Here is a 19951-nt window from a genome sequence, read left to right as displayed (position 1 = left end):
ATCCTATCAGCCATTCTGTGGGGAATTTCGATTTAATCGCTACAAGTAGTTTTAGACTTGAGGGAGAAATAGAACAATGCAGAAGTGTCGGGTCCCATAATTTCCATGGTCTGTGATTCATTTGTATCGGGCATAAATCCCAAGTAGCTAGGGTCCGCATTTCTTAAGAGACCAAACAATGTCAACACACTTGTTCTCTATGGATGCCAACTCTGCCCTTGTTGGAGTAACCACCTATTAATGAAAGCTACTGGGTTCTACCTGTTCTACTCACTACCTGGGCCTATACATCTCTATTGCACAGGCAGGTGTGTCTGATTAATTCTTTGTTGAAGCCAGATGTTTTTAGTATGGTAGCTGAGCCAAGATTACCCTACATCCTATGAAAGGTTGCCTGGCAATCATCAGCCCAGTTTAACTTCTTGGATAAATGTTCTGCCAGTAGGGCCACAAAATTCCTATACTGATTTACAAATATCCAACAGAACCAAGTGCGACTTAAGATGCATCTTATCATGGGTTTGGGCTTTGGTTGGCTCCCTGTCTCTTCATTTAGATCATGAACTGAAATGATCAGGAAAAAGAAGCCTTGCCTCAAAAGGTGTGCTATAGCATGAATAGTCAAGTTGAAGAAATAACTAATTTTGACCCATTAGTATCTGTTATACTAGCCCCCTGAAAAGTGATAGGTGCATCCTTCTATCAAAAGCCCATAACCAGAAACTGGAAATGTCGCTGTGGGCTTGAGAATGCACATCTCTTTCGCCACCGTCCATGTGGGAAGTTTGCCAGTAGCCAAGGGTTAGATGCTTATTGCTCTGCAACTGAGCAGCCCCCAATTTGCCAATGGGTTCATTACCTTTGGATTGGGCTGTGCATTTGTCTTTGTGACTGCATTCAATCCTCAGAAATCCATGTACAATTTTAACTCAGAGGTTTCATACTGCTGGACAAGCTCCACCGGATTTCATCTGAACCAAGTTTGATTAATGCAAAGGTCAGCATTTTACTTCACCATTGATACTTCTCCAGCATTGGATCTTTCATGGATTCACATGCTGTGAATATTTCCCTGGGAAACCTCAGTAACTTTAACTTAGCGTTTTCCTATGGAAAACTTCAACACTTTAGTGTCCTATCTACGTCATTTTGGATGCTTTAGGCCCCACCAATAGGACACCTTGTATAAATAGCCCGCCCCGCGGCTTCCCTTCAGATTTCAACCGTATCCAAACTGCTGGGATCACCTTGTGTTTCTTTGTGTTTTTGCATGTGCGTTTGGTTCATGGGCTAGGATGTCGTCTGTAGCCCAGAAGAAGTCTCTTTTTCGGCCACGTGCTACCTGCGGCATGAAAAAGATGTACGAAGGGGATGGTCATATGGACTGTTTTTACTGTCTTTACCCTCAACACTTGGCGGATACCTGCGAGATATGTCGGGGGGTTTCGCAGAAGACCTTGAAGGACCGGAATAGACGGTTTGTATGTTGGCTTAAGGGCACGTACCCGGCTTCTGAGGTGGGTTCGGCCCGGGGGAGCCAGTCTTCCGGACGGGCGAAGAAATCCGCGGAGCATCGCCGAGCTGCGTCGGCAGAACCCCCTGCTAAGAAGCATCGGCCCGCAGCGCCTGCGTCGGTGGTGGGGAGTGGCAGCAAGTCTTCGTTGAGGCTGCATCAGTCGGAGGGGGCAAGTGTCTTTTCGTTGTCCAAGCATGGTCGGCCTGACAAGTTCAAGGGGTCTGGTAGTATGCCCGAGAAAGTCTACGGTGTCGGAGAAAGACCTGGCATAGCCAAGGGAGTCTTCGTCAAAGCACTCGACGTCCAGGGACCATCACAAGTCTTTGTCAAGCGGGAGTCTTCAAAGCATTGTTCCGGGTCTTCGGTAAAATCGAGCCCAGGGGGCGTGGTTCCGACGACGGTAGTGCTGCAGCCTAAAGTCCCGTCGTCGACGGCGGTGTCATCGGTGCCATCCACGACTGTGACGGATAGGGGTCACAGATTGAATCGGAAGGGTTGTTGACGACGGTGGGGCATGGCAGTCTGCCGCCTTTGAATCAGTCCTTCCTGAGAACATTTTGCAGCAGGATCCTGCTACATTTTCTGTTTCTGCAGGGATGGAGGAGGTAAAGGAGCCAGTGTTTGACCCGTCGGCCTTGGGTCTGCAGAGTGTGAGGCCTCCGACGTCGAGTGGGGAAGGGGCTGGGCCGCCCCTTTATCCATTGGTTAACCCGCAATCTCTGCTGTCACTGCAAGTACTGTCTACGCTTCAATCTTTGTTGGGGCAACTGGATGCAAGGTTGCCTCCTCCTCCGAGTCTGGCGGTGCCGGTGGTCGAGGTGTTGCCTTGTGAGGCACCTAGAAAGTCTCCTCTGACACAGTTGCCCTTGCTGTTGCCAGTGGGGTTGGGTCGTCCGTGGTCTCATCCTGAAGAAGGCGAGCTACCTGATTCGGACCCAGAGAGTGTTCTGCGGGACACCCTGTCTACTGTGTCGTTGTTGCCGATGAGGGATGATGCGTGGGACACGGACGTGGAGCTGGAGCAGCCCTGTAGTCTGGCTCAGCCATCGCCTCTGGATGATATTGGGACGTTCCACGCCATGATGTCAAAAGCATGTCTGGAGTTTCGGCTGACGCCTGAAGAGGAACGTAAGGACTGCTTCCTCTTCGAACATATGGGCAAGCGGAGGAAGGCGGTCTTCTCGGTGCCGATACTCGACCACGTGTGGCAGGAGGGCCTGCGCACGATGTGCCACCCGTTTTCAGAGCCGGCTGTGAAAGGTCGCCTTGAAAAGAAATTCAAGGCTCCGGAGGCTACCCCTAGATACCTGGTGTCGCAGCCCACGCCCGAGTCCGTGGTGTCGGCGGCTGCCAGCTATAAGGCCAGGAGCCAACATAAATGTGTGAGGCCTCCGGACAGTGAGGCCAGAAAGCAGGATGCTTTTGGTAAAAAGGTATTAACGGTAGGGGCTACGACTGTGAAGGCTGCAAATTCCTTGGCGATTATGGCCAGATACGATTGTGAGATGTGGCATCGCCTGGCCCCGATTCTGGAACATCTGCAGGAGCAACAGCAAAAGGAAGCTATGCTGTTTGTTTGAGAGGGAAAGGAGGCCTCCAACCACAGCATCAATATTGTTGTGGACCTGGCAGAGTCTGGTTTTAAACAGATTAATAATGGAGCAGTGCTCCGACGGCAGGCCTGGTTGAAGTGCACAGACTTTTGCCGGAGGTCCAATATAAAGTTATCGACATGCCCTGTGAAGGCGAACACTTGTTCGGCGAAAAAAATTGATGATTCCCTGAAAGGGATGAAAGAGGATACGTAAACCGCTAAATTCTTGGGTTCCTTACAAGGTGTCGCTCTTTCTGCTCTTTTTGAGCTTTCTGTGGAGCCTCGTGGAATGCCCAGTTTGCTTCCTCCAGAGATCGGGGGTACGGGCGCTCCAGCTACTCTTCTCAAGAGTATTAGCGTTCTGTCCAGTCGGCACAGAAGGGCCGGGACTTCCAAGCTCACAGAAAGAAGGGTTTGCTGTCCACGGCGTCCAAGGGGCGAAAAACTAAAACTCAACAATGACTGCCATATGGACAATCTGCTGGGGGGCAGGGTCAACATCCACGTTGATGAATGGCAGAAGACAACATCAGACCGCTGGGTGCTAGACACAGTGCGTCTTGGCCACTCGTTGTAGTTCCAGCGTCCTCCAGTTCCTATTCCGCCGGTGCATAGGCTGCAGCCGCATCTTCAGATCCTGCGGTAGCAGGTGGCGCTCATGCTAGAAAAAGGGGCGATAGAACCAGTTCCGGTCGCGGAGCAGAGCCAAGGGGTGTACTCTCGGTACTTTGTCGTGAAAAAGCCCAACGGCAGGTGGAGGCCTATTCTAGATCTTCGGGCGTTGAACAAGAACCTGCAACGCCTGATGCTCAAGATTGTCACCCTTCAGATGTCATCCGGTCGGTGCAGCCGGACGAGTACCTGGCATCGTTGGATCTGCAGGACGCCTATTTTCACATCCCTATGTGGCGGAAATGCTGCAGGTTCCTGCGTTTTGTGGTCGGAGAGGAACACTCTCAGTTTCGGGTCCTCCCGTTTGGCCTGAAGTCGTCCCCCAGGACGTTCACAAAGTGTCTGGCTCCGGTGGCAGGCTTCCTCCGGAGAGAAGGCCATCATGTGTGCCCCTACCTGGACGATTGGTTTGTGAGTGGTTTGTCACAGGGAAGGGCACGATAGTCTCTCATGGCGACCATGCAGATGTTGAACGGCTGGGATTCGCCGTCAACTTCGAAAAATCATATTTGATGCCGTCCAGAGAGTTGGTGTTTCTCGGGGCGCATTTTCTTACCTGGCAAAATCTGGTGAGGCCAGTGAGAGCTTGTGGACAAGTTACGGGCCAAGGCAAGCGATTGGAAAAGGGGCACGGTGATCTCGGTCTGAGGTTACATGTCGCTGTTGGGGGCCATAGCATTGTGTATCCCTCTTCTTCCCAATTGCTGCCTGTTCATGAGGCCGGTGCAGGAGTTCCTCGCAGACAGATGGTCACAGAGTCAGGGAATGTAGTCAGACAAGTTGGTGGTCGACAAAAGCTTGGTGAACGCCCTTCACTGTTGGATGGGCCAGGTCAATCTTGTAAGGGGCATGCCCTTGCTGGAGTTCCAGTTTACGATCATTCTGGACTCTTCCCAGGTAGGATGGGAGGCACACCTCGACAGGTCACCGGTGCAGGGCCTATGGTCTCGGCTGGAGACTTTGTTACATATCAATGTACTCGAGTTGAGGGCAGTGCACTGGGCCCTGAAGTTGTTTCTTCCGCGCATCCGCAGATCGGTGGTGAGGGTGTTAAGGGACAATACCACCACCATGTTCTAATTAAGGCAACAGGGGGGCACACATTCCAGAGTCCTGTCAAAGGAGGCGCAGGACGTTTGGCATTGGGCTCTGGATAAAGGGATCAGCATTGTCGTTTTCCATCTGCCCTGAGTTCTGAATGTTCAAGGGGACGCGCTCAGCAGAGATGCCAGTCAGCTGCACGAGTGGAGGCTGAAGGAGCAGCAGGTGACATGGATCTTCCGGCGATGGGGGCATCCTCCGTTGGATATGTTTGCTACGCGGGAAAACAAGTGGTGTGTGGAGTTCGCCAGCAGAGGGGCTCATCTTGAGTCATTGGGGGCGCATTTTCGTTCCAGTGGAGGGGTCTCTTTGCGTATGCGTTTCCCCCCTTCCCTCTCATTCGGAGGACCATCCAGTGGATTCTGAAGCACCAGTGTCGAGTGATTCTGGTGGCCCCGTTCTGGCCCAGGCAGACGTGGTTTTCGGATCTTCTTCATCTGGCGGTGGAGGAGCCGATTCGGTTGGGAGCGGATCCGGATCTCCTGTCTCAGGGCGATGGCAGAGTGTGGCATCATAATCTGGCATCTCTCAGCCTGGTGGCGTGGCTCCTTACCACTCCCGAGTTCGGTCAGTTAGGTATACCCCGAGAGTGTCAACGGATTTTGGAGGCAGCAAGGGCGCCGTCCACGAATATCTCGTATGGTTATAAATGGACGAGATTCTATGAATGGTGTATGGGTCAGTCTGGGGTTGAGCCTTTGGACGTTTCTCCGGCTCAGGTTCTCCCTTACCTGTTAGAACTGGCAGAAGGGGGCCTGGCATTGACATCCATTAAGGTACATTTGGCTGCGATGTCTAGGTTCACGAGAAAGCGCCATGCTGCTCCTCTGTTCAGTGATCGCTTAGTGAAACATTTTCTGAAGGGGTTGTTTCAGACATTTCCTCCAGTGAAGAAGTTTGTGCCGCTCTGGAGCATTAGTGTGGTTCTTTCGGCTTTGATGAAACCTCCTTTTGAGCCCATGTCGATGGCTCCTTTGAAGTTCCTCTCATTGCAGATGGCTTTTCTAGTGGCCATTACCTCGGCCAGGCGGGTGTCTGAATGAATTGACACACCTTACCTGAGGTTTCTGAAAGACAAGGTTCTCCTGGCCACTAACCCGCACTTTATTCGGGGAAAGTGCTGTCTGAATTTCAACAAACTTGCTTCTATTGCTTTGCCTTCGTTTTTTGCTAATGCATCCACGCCAGCGGAAAGGGCCCTGAATTCTCTGGATGTTAAGAGGGCCCTGAAGTCTTATCTGAGTCACATGTAGGACTTCAGGAAGTCACGGCAGCTGTTTGTGACATATGGGCTGTCCAACAAGGGGCAGGCCATCTCAAAACAAGGATTTTCCTGCTGGGTTTCCGCTATAATCTCGTTTTGTCACACTAAAGCTGCCAAGCCTTTGAAGGGGATTCCGAAGGCTCATTCTATGCGGTCCACAGCATCGTCAGCGGCGCTGTGGTCTGGGATACCGCTGGTGGACATTTGCCAGGCAGCCTCGTGGGCGGTGCCGCATACCTTCACCGGGCATTACTGTCTGGGGCAGTAACATGTGGAAGATGTGCAAGTGGGGTGTGCGGACCTCCAACGCCTGTTCCAATAAGGTAGTCCTGTAGCTTCGGGGTTTTTGTATGTACTATATCACTTGCTGGGTTTGTTGTCTCATGGATGTGATTAAGTAAAGTTTTTTGGTTTGCCTGTGACACAACGCCACACATTGGTTGTACTCAGTGCTTAATTTGTGGCGGTGGTTGCCGGTTCCCAACACCGGCAATCTTTTTTGGGGACCGGAACATGGCTAGGCATGTGCAATTACTTTGTTCAGTTTCCACCATTCCAAGATCATAAATCATTGCTCTGCAGCTCTGCTTGCAGTTGCAGGCCATGGCTGGCTGCTGGGCCTAGGAGTACAGCAACAAACAGCCAATGAAAAACAACATTCTGTTGTTACTATGCAGTATTTGATACATTCTGTGTAGTAACACAGATGGAACAGTTTTCATTGGCTGTTCTACAGCCAGTGAAATGACATGATGACCTGTGTGGGTCACATGGGTCTGTTGTTGTTGCGAGGGCAGGCAGGCCACCTTCACTTCACGAGGCACACTTGATTTGATAAGGCATGGCCGTGGCGTGACTCGTGAGAAAGCCTGCCTGCCTCACGTATGGTCCCGTGTGTGGCCTACTACAGTTGCAGGCTTTCAGTTTCAGCTTAAGTTCCTTAGGCTGCTAAGGTAAGTCAAGTGTCAGTTAAACTTTCTATCCGGATTTTCACCACTAAACTAACTTAGCTAAGCTAAGTTAGATTATTGCGTCCGTTCATGTCCACCGCTGTGAATATGTTGTGAACTTGTGAACTTACTCACGACATCCACGGCGGCGGGCGGAACGGCGGCACCATGCCATGATAATAGTGTAGGTAGTGGTGGCCCCCCTGCCCTCTACCCCAACTTTGACCGAGCCGATGTGGCGACTGGTGTGTGCCCGCGGACCGCCCAGGCCGCCGCAGGCTCAGGATTGGCCCAAGCAGCTGGCAGGCCACGGGCACGAGGCAATGCTAGCGGCGCTGGCAGTCCAGGCAGTCCAACGGCAGCAATGTCATCAGTTAGCCAGTGAGTGCTGCCCCGGCAATCGCAATTATAATGTAACGGCCACCGGGGCAGCAAATAATAACAGCCTGCCCAAGCCCCGGGGCGGCTCCCTGCCCCCCCCAACTTTCACTGTGTGTGGCAGGTGTGGCGACTGGCGTGTGCCCGCCGCGGCCCGTCCCGCGGTCGCCGCTGGCTCAGGATTGGCCCGAGCTGGCAGGCCGCGGGCGCAAGGAAATGGGAGCGCCGCGCAGTCCAGCATCGTCCAGCCAGTGCGGCTGCCTTGCCGGCCGCAATTATAATGTGACGGGCCAGGCACAACAAATCAAACCCGGCCATAACTGGCTGCACGGTGCGCCAATGCCTAACAAGCAGAAAGTCATGAGGGAGCATAACAAGGGATACCATCCATAAAAGGAATATATGCATGCCAAGAACAAAGGGCATAAAAGGCACAAAGGGCATAAAAGGAATCAAGGGCATAAAAAAGTGCTGCACGGTTCAACAACCCAGAACTAAGCTGTACATGGTGCGATAAGGCACGACAAGGCAACCTTAATTTCAAATCATTGCAATGCATAACCATGCATAACAAAGCATAGCACGGCTTTTCAAGGAGAACGTGGGTTGATGAGGGTGAGAGGGGATGTGTCAGTACTGGGTGTGGGTAAGTGGAGTCGAGAGGCTGGTGCAGGTGAGTTGGTGGGTGATGGTAAGAAGTGTTGGGTGGGGCAGTCTCCGTGAGGTTCATGAGGTGGCGTTGGGGCCAAGAGAGGGTGTGTTGGATGGGAGGAGTGAGAGGAGGTGTGGTTGGGGTGAATGGAGATGATTAGGGCTGGTTTGGGTGGGAGGGACCTGGATGGGTAGGTGGGTAGGGTGAAATAAGGAGGTGTAGTTGAGAGGTGATATAATGGTGGTATGCTGGGTATATGTGTGTGACTGTGGGGTGATGGGTTGGGTGGAAGGTTTCAGAGTGGATCTGTGGGAGTTTCCCATTGCCAGGGGTCCTGTGACAACAGATCCATGGTGGGGTGAGAGTAGCTGGGAGATGTAGGCTAAGTGGTTGGGGGGCGAGTAGAGATGATCTGATTGACTGGTTGCTGTGCAAGGGTGTGGGCTGGATAGGTGGAGTGGAGGTGAGAAGAGGTGGGTGTTTCCATTGTTGGGGATTGGAGGGGAGCATGGGTATGGCTTTTCCAGTGGCCTTGACTATGCAGTCTCATGCAGGGCAGTACTTATTCCTGGAGAGGTTGGGAGCCAGTTGTCTGTGCAGAGCAGGTTTGGCGCAGAGCTTTCTTAAATGTCCAGATGTTTGGCTTGGTGCGTATACCCTATGGAAGAGAGTTCTAGATCTTAGGTGTCATGACAGAGACTGCGTTATCTACTATGCCAGTCTTTATGGAACAGTGGGGTTGCTAGCGTTGAAGTCAACCACATTTTAATTTCTCTATACCTTATTATCTGGGAACCCATCTATGCACCATGTAACTTGCCCACTAACATTCATCTCTCTTCGTAAAAGTTTATCTTCCCTGTATCTTGTCTAGCTTGTCTAATTTCCGGCACCTCTATGGCCTGGTCATGTGCCCTCTGCTGATTGACCGCCCCCCCATGTCCGCCTGTATTTCAGGGGCACCTTTCTTACCATACAGCTCCTTGAATGGGACCCGGGCTAGTTCTAGCCTTCAATATGCCTCTACACACACTGTTTGATGCTGTCCGGGCGGCAGCACAGCACTGCAGCCTTGGTCGGACGACCTAGGTAAGGTAAGGCAGCCCTAGGGCCCCTAGGGCTGCCTAGGTCATCTGACCAAGGCTGCCAGTGCCGCAGTGCCAGTTGTGCCGCTCAGATCATGTTGTGGTGCCTGGGAGGGGTTTGCACTGTGTGGCCTTCAGTGGCAGCGCTAGCGACCAGTGCACAAGTAAATGAGCAGGGTCTGAATGGACCTGCCAGTAGGAGGAATGCATCTGGCCTTACATATGGGAAGGAAGGTGCATGCAGGATTAGTGAGTCGGGGCAGGGGCAGTCTTCATAGTCACCTCGTAAATTTCACACATGGTGATTTAATGATTTTTAATATGCCAAAATGCCTTCCGTTCCGCCATGAATGTGCAAGGTGGGAGCCAGAGGCTGTTGTGTTGTTATGACAAGTTTATTCCAGACAAATGCAGCATCTTTGCCCAAAATGAGGCACAGGTGGCTATATCTTGTAATTGTGAAACCGAGCGGATTAAGGTCGGGAGGTGAATTCATAAATTAAAATCCAGGTCCCTGCTCCATTCACAAATACAGTGATGCAAACAAAGAAAACGAAAACAAACAGAGTTACCTGCAGTGGCAATGGATCTCGCAATACAAATGAGATCATACAGCTCGATGATTAACAGAATGCAGGTGAATTTAATTTGGCATGCCATGCCAGGTGAACAGGTGCTGAACTGTTCCGTAATGCCTGGGCAGGTTCACACATAGACAGTAGCGTGTTTGTCCATGGGATGGGATGAGTAGATCTGTGAGGTTGTTTAGGTTCAGCTGGGCTGGCCCCGCAGGGTTACCTAATTGCCTGCCCTGCCCATGACAAACAAAGGCCATGTTGTGCCTACCTGCAGCGACGGCGCTGAGTCTTTACATTTTATGGTCTGATAGGTTATTTAAAACGCACCTAATACCACCAGAGTTCGGTTTCTAAGCGCAAATCTGGGATTCAAACCTCTGTTTCACTGCGTGGTCTTGCTTCCAAGACCAGTGCTTTGCACCTGTGCGTGCGTGTTATAATACAAAGTATTAATATTAATTAAAACAGTAATAATTTGTTTAGGGTAATTCCCTAACTTGCTCAGGTTTTCTCAATTGACAGCATTATTATGTGTAAAGCTTTTAGGTATATTTATGAAGCATTAGCAGCACCCTCGGAGGTGCCTGCTGTTCAGCATAAGTGTGTAATCCTGGGCAAATAATGTAATCTCACCTGACTTCCACTGCAAAGGGTCACTCTACCCTCTTCTTCCCCTCTGCATTGTTGAAGGCAAGTCAAACATATGTCTGCGGGTGCTGTGATAGAGGTCAGTAAAATATTGTGCAGTGTGTGTAACGTCCTGTCATGTTAAGTCCAAACTACCATAGAATGTTTGCCCTGTTAGTAAAATGTCTCTCTTGCAGTACGTACAGATTTGGCCCACTGTTTCCTATGAGGCTTTTTTTTCCCGCCCTCATGTTTGGTGCATACAGTTCAGGGGGCAATGGTCGTGCCTTTTGTGTGAACCCAAATATCCCAATTCTGCCTCCAGCAGTTGAATTTCCTATTGAGCATATACAGGTATCACGCCAGCGGTTTGCAATTTAATTGACTTAGTGCCTTTGCGCCCCTTTAGGTTTGCAGGGAGCGACTTCATCAGAGGTCTGAGAGTCGCAGGCTGCTGTGTGGTATGCTGCATCCTCGTCCCTGAAAACAATGTAAGAATTAAGACGTACGTTACCAAGCATAAGTGTGGTGTAATTGTTTTAATGACTCAAGGAAAGTGGGTGTTTTTTAAAAATGGAGACGGGCATGGGTACTACACTACAGAGCGACATTTCAAAAGTCGCAAAATTCAATTGTGTGGTTCAGTGTGGTGTGTTGGGGGATAAAAGGAGGCAACTGTCACTTTGCAGCCATTTACAAACCACCCACATGGTATTTGTTGTTAGATTTCTTTTTGCAATGTTCTCTTCAGCCAGGACATACATGTGCACATTTGTATTTATTAGCCCGACTCTAATGGAAAGCGCATTCCATGTGTGCACCATTATATGTGTTTGTTCTTATACATTTGCTGTTCACCAGTCCTTGATTCCATTTGAAGCACTTAAGAGGTTTGTTGCCCTGTCCTGATCTTTGTGTGTAGTGAAACTTGGAAGAAATCCCATGATATTGATTATCCCTACTTCTCATTTCCTTCTGTAGAATGTCTGGAACCCAGAAGAAAATGTCTTCATATTTTTCAAAACATGGTAAAAAAACGCAGCACAGATGAGCCCTCAAGCAAGCAAAGTAAACTTGAATCTGGTTCTAAGTCAGATAGTGTTTGTGAAGAACCAGAAAAAATACTAAATGAGACCACCAGCGCTACTACTGTCAACATCCATACAGAAAACCAGACAGCAAGCATTCCACTTGGAGAGAGACTGAGCGGCACTGGTATCACTTATGAAGATCGCGAACCACCGAACAACAGTGACAAAGAAATTCCAAGTACTAGCATGCCGGAATCTGGTCAATTATCACTTCTGCAACATTCAGCTCCCTTAACAAAAGTCTGACTCCCTAAAGGCTGGAAGCTGGACCAGAAACATTTTTTTCAAAGCAAGTACCCATGGTTGATTGTTAGAGGACACACTCTTGGATGTACCATTTGCCGTCAAGTCAATAGCTTTGGTGCAGAGAAAATTCATGGGATGAAATTGTCTAAAGAATGGACTGAGTGTACTGTTAGCTCATATGGTACCAACAAAGACAAGCAACAAAGTCCTTATGAAAGAAGATTACCGAACATTTTTCAACAAAGGCACACGTCACAGCATCAAAAATATTAGAGCAGGCAAAAAAAGATGCATTGCTTACAGTAACTTCTAGAGCCCAGGCAGGGAAAATAGCAACAACTGCCAGAATATTCTGAACGGCTTATAAAGAAGCAAAGTGGAACAGGCCAGCCTATGGTTATGAATCTGAGATAGAGTGCCAGCAATTGAATGGGCTAGATATGGGACGCATTTTACATTCCAATGTGGCTTGCTCAAGTATACAGCAGCACATTTCATCGGAAATTAAATGAAAGACATTTGCCAAAATAATTGCGTCTTCTCCTAAGGTGAGCCTTTTGCTGGATGAGGCAACTGCCCTAAATAAAACAAAGTGCTTTAATTGTGTACCTACGTACTCAGCTGCAGGATATGGAGTCTCCAGCTAATATTTTTGTTGACCTTATCGAGCTCAGTGATGTGTCTGCTGAAGGTATAGTGAACAGTTTGCTGTTTTTGCTCCAAAAGGACCCAATTAACATTAGTGAGGACTTTCTCACCAAATGTCTGGTGTCAGTCGCTTGTGATGGAAAATCAGTAATGTTTGGCCGCAATAGCAGGGTTGTGAAAAGGTTATAAGAAAGAATTTCTCCCAATATTGTAGCCTGGCACTGCTCAGCACACCACTTAGAACTTGCAGTCAATGATGTCATGAAAGACATTGGAACTACAAATCATTTCAAAGCATTGCTAGACAAACTGTATTCTGTATAAAATCGTTTGCAGCTAAAAGAATGTGCAGATGCTCTTGACATTCAGCTTTGTAAAATAGGAAGAGTGTTAGATACTCACTGGGTTGCCTCAAGCTACAGAACAGTAGAGGTTGTCTGGAATTCTTATCCTGCGCTTTACAAACACTTTACATTGGCATCTCGTGATGGCTCTCGTGATGGCACAACACGAAACATTGACACTGGACTATGTAGGCGCCTTTCGTCTGTGCAGTTTGTTGGTATTCTTGGGATTATGTTTGATGCACTTCAAGAGTTATCAGAATTGTCTCTTGACTTACACAAGCGTGATTACACAATCATTGATGCACATTGTGCTATTTGCAGACAAATATCAGTGTTTGAACCAATGGAAGAAAGGTGAGGAAAACACTCTTCCCAGTGCCAGAAGGCCATAGAAGAAAATAGTTTCCAAGGAATGACCCTGCATCAAGGAAAGGCGTGCGACAAAATAATTGAACATGGACAGTTTATTCGCAGTCTTGCAGAAAATGTACGGAGTCGTTTGTTGTCTACAGGAGGTTCTGCTGCTGCTGACAACAAAGTTGCGTATGAGAAACTAATAAGCGAACTCAAAGTTTTGTACAAGCACTACTGGCCAGATGAGTTAACACCTACGTATGGAGAAAGTGAGAAAGAGTCTCTGTGTGAAAGATTTGACATTGGTGACACTCGTCAAACCATTCGGGCTTACAGGGAACATAGGGAGACGGGTGGAAAAGAAGCTCATAGACACTACAAGAAACTTTTGACAGCTCTGAACACTGTTGCCATCTCCACTGCTGAGTGTGAACAAGGGTTTTCACAAATGAATCTTGTCTGCACATCAACAAGAGCATCCCTGCATACTGACACCATTTCATCCTTATTATTTATTAATCTCGTTGGCCCACCATTGAAGAAGTTCAACCCCATCCCCTATGTCAATTAATGGATTGCAAAAGGACTAAGAGCTACTGATGACCCTAGGAGTAAGGAACGAAAAGAGGACATGGCCAGGTCAGATTTAGACATTTTATGGGCTTTTATGAGCGAATAGAGACAACTATGCACACTATTGCACTTGCAATTATTTAATATATTATTTATTTGTACTTTATTTAGTAACTGCTATTTACATTTGTTTGTTTTGTTCATCTATTGCAATTTGCACTTTACTATAGCAGCTTAGCCATGTTGATCCCAACCAGCTTTTGGCAAAGTTGTAATAGAATCTGGAGTTAACATGACATTTTGTGAAATGTTATACAGAATAGTTTGCCATGTTAGGCTAAATACTGTGGCTGGCAGAATGTTAATTACTTCAAACAAACACAACATTTAAATAGCATTTGCCAGACTTCTATTTAATTGATATAGATTCAATGCCTTCTCTACCTCCTTTTCTAAGTTTAAAATGAAAGCCAAACATGGCACATTGTTCTTTCTTGTTTGGTTCTTTTCTATATCCAATGTGTTTGTTTATTCTTAGTGTGTTTATTTATTATTTATTCAGTGTGAGGTTAAATAAAAACGTGTTTTTTAGGATCATGTCCCAGATTTGTAATTACAGCAACATCTGTTAACTTTCATTCAATCAAACATAATGTTTCAAATACAGTATTATTTTTCCTAGTGTACGTCAATCCAGAAAGATACTCTCACTTTGAGTCTCACAAGAGACCCCAGCTCCACTCAGCCATTTGGGAAACAGGGCGGTGGGGGGGGGGCTTGGGCGGCGGGGGGTCATTCTACAAAATTGACAAATAAGATAACATCCACAGGTTTGCAACAATTTTATCAAATGCATTATCACTTCGAGGACAGCAAATATGGTCCAGATGTCTAACGAGTGTGGTTTAGAACTTAGAAGTGTGTTCAAATGCACTCTTTTGCCTCTGGGGTTGTCGGAATGCTGGAACCACTACACCTACCATAACAAGTAAGTGTTTTCCAACTTTAAAGCATTATACTTTCTCAACCCATGCGTGCCCTTCCCTATCCATCCCACCACTAGCCTGTGCCAGCATTTGCTGCAGCGCCAAACATGTGACATGTTGCAGCAGCAGTGTGATGTGCTGGTGGTGGGCTGATCTAGGTAGGTCTAGCACTGAAATGGTGCGGACCGCGCATCCGCACTGTGGGGTGGCGCCGCGTCCGCACTGCAGGGCGGCGCCGCACCCAGCATTATGGGGCCCATATTTTTTGGGCACTGCCACTTATTTTTTTACAAATTAAGCACTGTTTGTACTGCTATGTAATCTATTCACAGCATGTGAATCCATGTAAGATCCAATGCTGGACAAGGGAGTAGTTTCTTACCTGTAACTTCATTTCTCCAGCGTTGGTATCTTTCATGGATTCACATGTGCCCGCCGTCCGCCCCTGTAGGCAAACCTGATTTTGGGTTCCCTCTCCTTTGGAGGTTAAAATCTGAAGAGAAGCCGCGGGGGTGGGGCTAATTATACCAGGCGTCCTATTGGTGGGACCTAAAGCACCCAAAAAGATCGGCCTTTGATCATGCCATAATTTGATCAGATCCTCGCTGACATGGTGGTTACCATTTTTATTCTTCGCTCAGTCTGCCATCTTCTGTCACAGACTCATCACATAATCAATCATCTGGTGTGTGGGAGAGTGGGGAGTCTCTTGCCACTTTTTCTTGACCGAGGAAAGAGGCTTCTGATAGAGTGTTCAAAATTGAGTTCAAGAGGGCTAAACCTTTTTTGTGTCTCCCCCCCTATACGTAAAGAAGCTAGGAGATATTCCACATTTCCTGTTCTCTAAGGCCGCAAACATGCTGTTCATTGTGTTTTTCAATCTCTCACTCTGGCCTTTGGTCTATAGATATAGATGGAAAAACTCATAAGTAACTCCCCATGCATAATATATTCCTTTTATGTTCGTCAATTTGAAATTGAGATTGTCTGAATTTGGGTAAATCCATGCGCTGGGTCCCTACTTTGCGTGAACTAACTCAATCTTCGTCCCTACTGGGATAATTATACTCCAGAAGGACATAGTCCAGAGGGATCTTGCAGTGTAACTTGCCACTACAATCATCTGTTAGTTCACAAGGTTAGTTGGCATAACTATTGTTGTCCATCTCGACCTTCTCAAAAGGGACTACCATCAGCACTGGAGGGTGACCAGAGGGAGCTTGGTCTGGTTGACTTAGGGTTTGCTTGGCTGCTCAGGTAAATCCTGTGGTTATCTTATATGTTCTTTCTGGGTTTATACATCAGATCAGACACCATGGAGACCAGCCAACAGCACTTCGGAGGCCAACAGACAAAGAAAATCCATGTGGCATTTAGGGGCAACAGGCCATTGGTTAGTACCAGGAACAAAGCAATTGGGATACCTCTAAAGCAACTCATCTAATCGGAATACTGTAATATCCCAGATGTATCACCTGCTTTCCAGGATAGTTCCTGTTTTCTCAACCCTATGAGAGGACCACTCTCTTTTGTCTTGACAGACTGTTTCCTTATCCAAGCCTTTTCGAGGGGCTCCAAGGGATTTCCTGCTCTTTCTTTTCTTGGTGCAGCCAACTCGCCCCTCCTTTTATAGCACTTTTCCTCAGCCGGGCTCAGCACCTTCAGAACACCCAGACTTTAGTATCTCCTATCGTCCCCTCACTAATTCTTTCTCACTAATGTGTTTGCTAATTCCAGACTCTCTCATGTGCAGTTAATGCATGCAATCCCCCATTCCCCTCAGCAGTTCATGTGCTTCCACAGGCTCTTTTTGCCACTTTCTCCCTTCAAAAATCCCTACTCTTCCCCCTTCTTCCCTCTAGGCCTTTCTTGCCGCTAGCAGTACTGCTAGTGATTCCTGCTGTTTCCTCAGCAGATGTTCCTCTCACTTATTTTAGCAGTCCTGGCAGATTAGGTCTCCCGCTGCCGTCCCTCTGCCTCTAGTGCCTGTGTCAGGGCATATCAACTTTTTCAATTGATATGGGTTTAGGGTCTCTGACAAAGAAAGCTAAACCACTTTCCTTCAGTTGTCATTTAAGGTTTGAGTTCCCCAGCTGGTTGCCTCTCTTGTGCATATGCTAATGAACAATCCCCGGATAATCTGCACCCCAACCCCCAAACATAACCTTGATTTATCTATGACCTCAGCAAAAGCCGATGTAGTGGGCAATGCCCATGTTCACCAAGGAAGGTGCAGTTTTGGAAAATGTTATATTGTGAAGTATGAAAAACCTAACATCATTACTCAAGAATAGAATTCTTACCATTCCCTATAATAAAGGCATCATTTTAAGTGTGCCCCCTTGCATCTTTGGCCAATTCTGTCGCCCTCAGCAGATTATGGTCTCCGTGCTGTTTACCTCCCTCCCTAATACTTTTGCCAGGCGGCAGTATGCTCAGTTCTCTTTACCCCAGCAGACGCTACATGACCAGAGCCTGTACCGTTATGGGACGTTGTGTGCAGGAACGAGTCATCCACTAGGAGGCAGTGTCCCTCCGACCAGCACTGTGGCTCTCCTCCAACCACCAGCTCACAGCCCGCAGGAACCTTCACACCTGCAATAGAAAAAGATGGGCTGTAATATTACTGGTAATCCTTCGATCGCACAAATAGTATTTGTAAAGACTGGAGGGGGTATCTGTACTTCTGTCTTCTATATGGTTGGGACAAAGGCACAGAGCACCCCAGCCGAGGTTCTCTATATGGTTGCTTGTACCAGCAACCAAGGCTTAAGGACTCAGGAGGTGATGCGGGGAGGTTCTTAAGTGCAGTGAATCCGCAAGCCCCACAAAGGAATGTCCACACACTATGTTCGGTGATAACACAACTGCTTTATGTAAAATAAGGTTCAGTAATATATATATATACATATAAATAATAACACTTTGTACTCAGGCAGATCTATTCAAAAAATGGCAAATATATACACTCTATGTGGTACCACACAATTCTTAAATTCAAGAATAAATGGACCAACTGCAGACAGTTTTAAATAGGTATGTGCATTCTTACGTGATGTTTAACACCATACACCAGGGAATAAAGGCAGGTTAGTAATGAACAGTGGCAGAATGCTTTACACTAGATAAATAATTCTGTGTGATGATCCCGCCACCTGGGCAACCTCTAATGGAAAAGTTACGGAGTAACTTATTTTGTCTTTTACAGTCCAGTCCAAAAATGTTCAATAACTCTCTACTTTCTTCTTAAAGGTTTTACTACCGCAAAGTACCTGAGGGGCCACAGGAGAACAGGATCCAAGACGAATATGGGACCCCTGGATAACTCCTGAGGCTAGAAGATGCTCTTCCTCATCATAGTACCTTTGGTGCCTTTGCAGGGGGAGTGGCAGAGTTTCTTGGTTTCCCTTGATAATTCCGTTTGAGGATGGGCCCCCCCTTGGAAGAAGAGCCACTGGCATGCTGAGCCCAAGAAGAAAAATGTAACCAAAGTCTTTCTGAAGTGCATCAGTTTTGGTCTTCGCGGTGCTCTCCGTTGTTCGATGATTTCTCTGACTGTAGAAGTCCTGGGAAGATGAAACTTGTTGTGGGCTCCTTAAAGGCTTGGCAGATGAGAATAAGACCCTTGGGGACCTTTGATGACTTCCAGCAACTTCGGGCGCATACATCAATTTGCGTGTTGGGTTTCAGAATATCGCGTTTTCTGACTTTTGGTTCTTTGGTGCTGCAACCGCGCACAGACCTTTGGATGGCCTATGGCAACCTGAACTCGACCACTGGAGTGGTCCACAGACCATCAACAATTCTGGACCCTCGGGACATCTTTGTTGGATTGTGCTCCTTTTAAATGCTACGATCAGTTTCTCAATTGGGCCAGTGCCCTTTTCCATGATCTTCCAGTTTTTGTTCACAATTTTCTTTATATGATTCGACAAATTACTGAAAGTATTCATGAACACCAATTTCTCATCTTCTCTTTTGGATAGCCGCGTTTCTCTGTATTCAAAAAGGGACTCAAGATTATTGTTACTTGCCCTATCATAGCTTTAGCGGCAGTCAACCTACTCGGATAGCTTCTGTTGTGTAACCACGCCCTAAGGTCTAATGCTTCCTTTTTTAAATCTTACCTCAGCGTGCTGTTCCTATTCAGTCTCAAGAATTGCCCCAATGGTAAATTATCTCGCATGTGTTGTGGATGATAACTACTGCAATGTAACAATGCATTGCGGTATGTAGGTTTGTGATAGGGTCTTACAAACAGTACTTTATTTGTTTCACTAGCTGTAATGCTAACATCTAGAAAGTTGAGTGTATTTTACTCATGTTAAAGGTGAATTTCAGGTATCTGTCTTGCCCGTTGATCCACTCACAGAATTGTCTTTCCTCGACTTCAGTCCCTCTCCATACAATGAGAATATCATCTATGTACCGTCGCCATAGGCGCACCTGCTTTTTAAAGGTGTTGTCTCCATAAATTCTGTTGATTTCAAAGGCTTTGATATAAAGATTAGCAACACTTGGTGCTAGGATTGCCCCCATTGCCGTCTCGTGTGTCTGATGGTAAAATGCTTTATTGAAATGGAAATAGTTTTCGGTTAGCACAATTTCCGCATACCAGAGAATAAATGAGGTTGGTGTCTTTGTGCACATCTGGTTGAGGAGCAATCCTTCTTCTAGTATGTTAGTAGATGCCCCTGTAGAACACTCATATATAGAGCCACCACATCTAGCCCTAATAGAAGTACTTCTTCTGTGTTGAAATTCAAACTTTCTATATCTTTGATTATTTGCGTGGTGTCCTGCACATATGAGGTCATTCCTTTCACCATAGTTTGTAGAAATGTATCTGCAAAATGTGAGAGGGTTTCTAGAATTGAATTCACTACAGACACAATTGGGCTTCCCGGGGGGGGTCACTAAAGCCTTGTGAATTTAGGTAACGTATAAAACTGGGGGGTCTGGGGTTTATCTATAACCAGAAACTCTGCTTCTTTGTTCAAAATCCATCCTCTTTGTTGTGCTTTTTCACTTTTGTGTCTAATCATATGTTGAAGTCTTTCTGTAGTGTCAATGGTCAATTTTTCATAACACGTTACGTCTGACAATTGTCTTTCACATTCTTCCACGTATGCATACCTGTCTTGGGTCACGATGGCTCCACCCTTATCAGCCTTTTGGATCACAATCTCTTCATTATTTAGTAATGCCTTCACTGCCAGATGTTCCCCTTTACTCCTCATATTGTGAAAGGTAGGTGTGTCCTTATTCTGTTGTTTGAATGCTTCTATA

The 19951-nt window shown here is 47.2% G+C and overlaps 1 protein-coding gene across 2 annotated transcripts in view; it reads right to left on the bottom strand.

The window, feature by feature from the left end:
• The window catches only part of ASPHD1 (aspartate beta-hydroxylase domain containing 1), a 122990-nt gene that overhangs the window by 30561 nt on the left and 72478 nt on the right, over positions 1 to 19951 (bottom strand). For both annotated transcript variants that reach the window (XR_011304400.1, XM_069652001.1), the window contains exon 2: positions 17144 to 17257. Coding sequence is in view for 1 of the 2 variants with exons in the window: in XM_069652001.1 (XP_069508102.1) it covers positions 17144 to 17257 (114 nt within the window). In the remaining variant the exon portion in view is untranslated. The remainder of the gene's footprint in view (positions 1 to 17143; positions 17258 to 19951) is intronic.

Source organism: Ambystoma mexicanum, chromosome 3p (assembly GCF_040938575.1).
Source record: "Ambystoma mexicanum isolate Mex_15411 chromosome 3p, UKY_AmexF1_1, whole genome shotgun sequence".
Classification (NCBI taxonomy): Eukaryota; Metazoa; Chordata; class Amphibia; order Caudata; family Ambystomatidae; genus Ambystoma; species Ambystoma mexicanum.
This window is presented reverse-complemented; position numbering and strand designations above follow the sequence as displayed.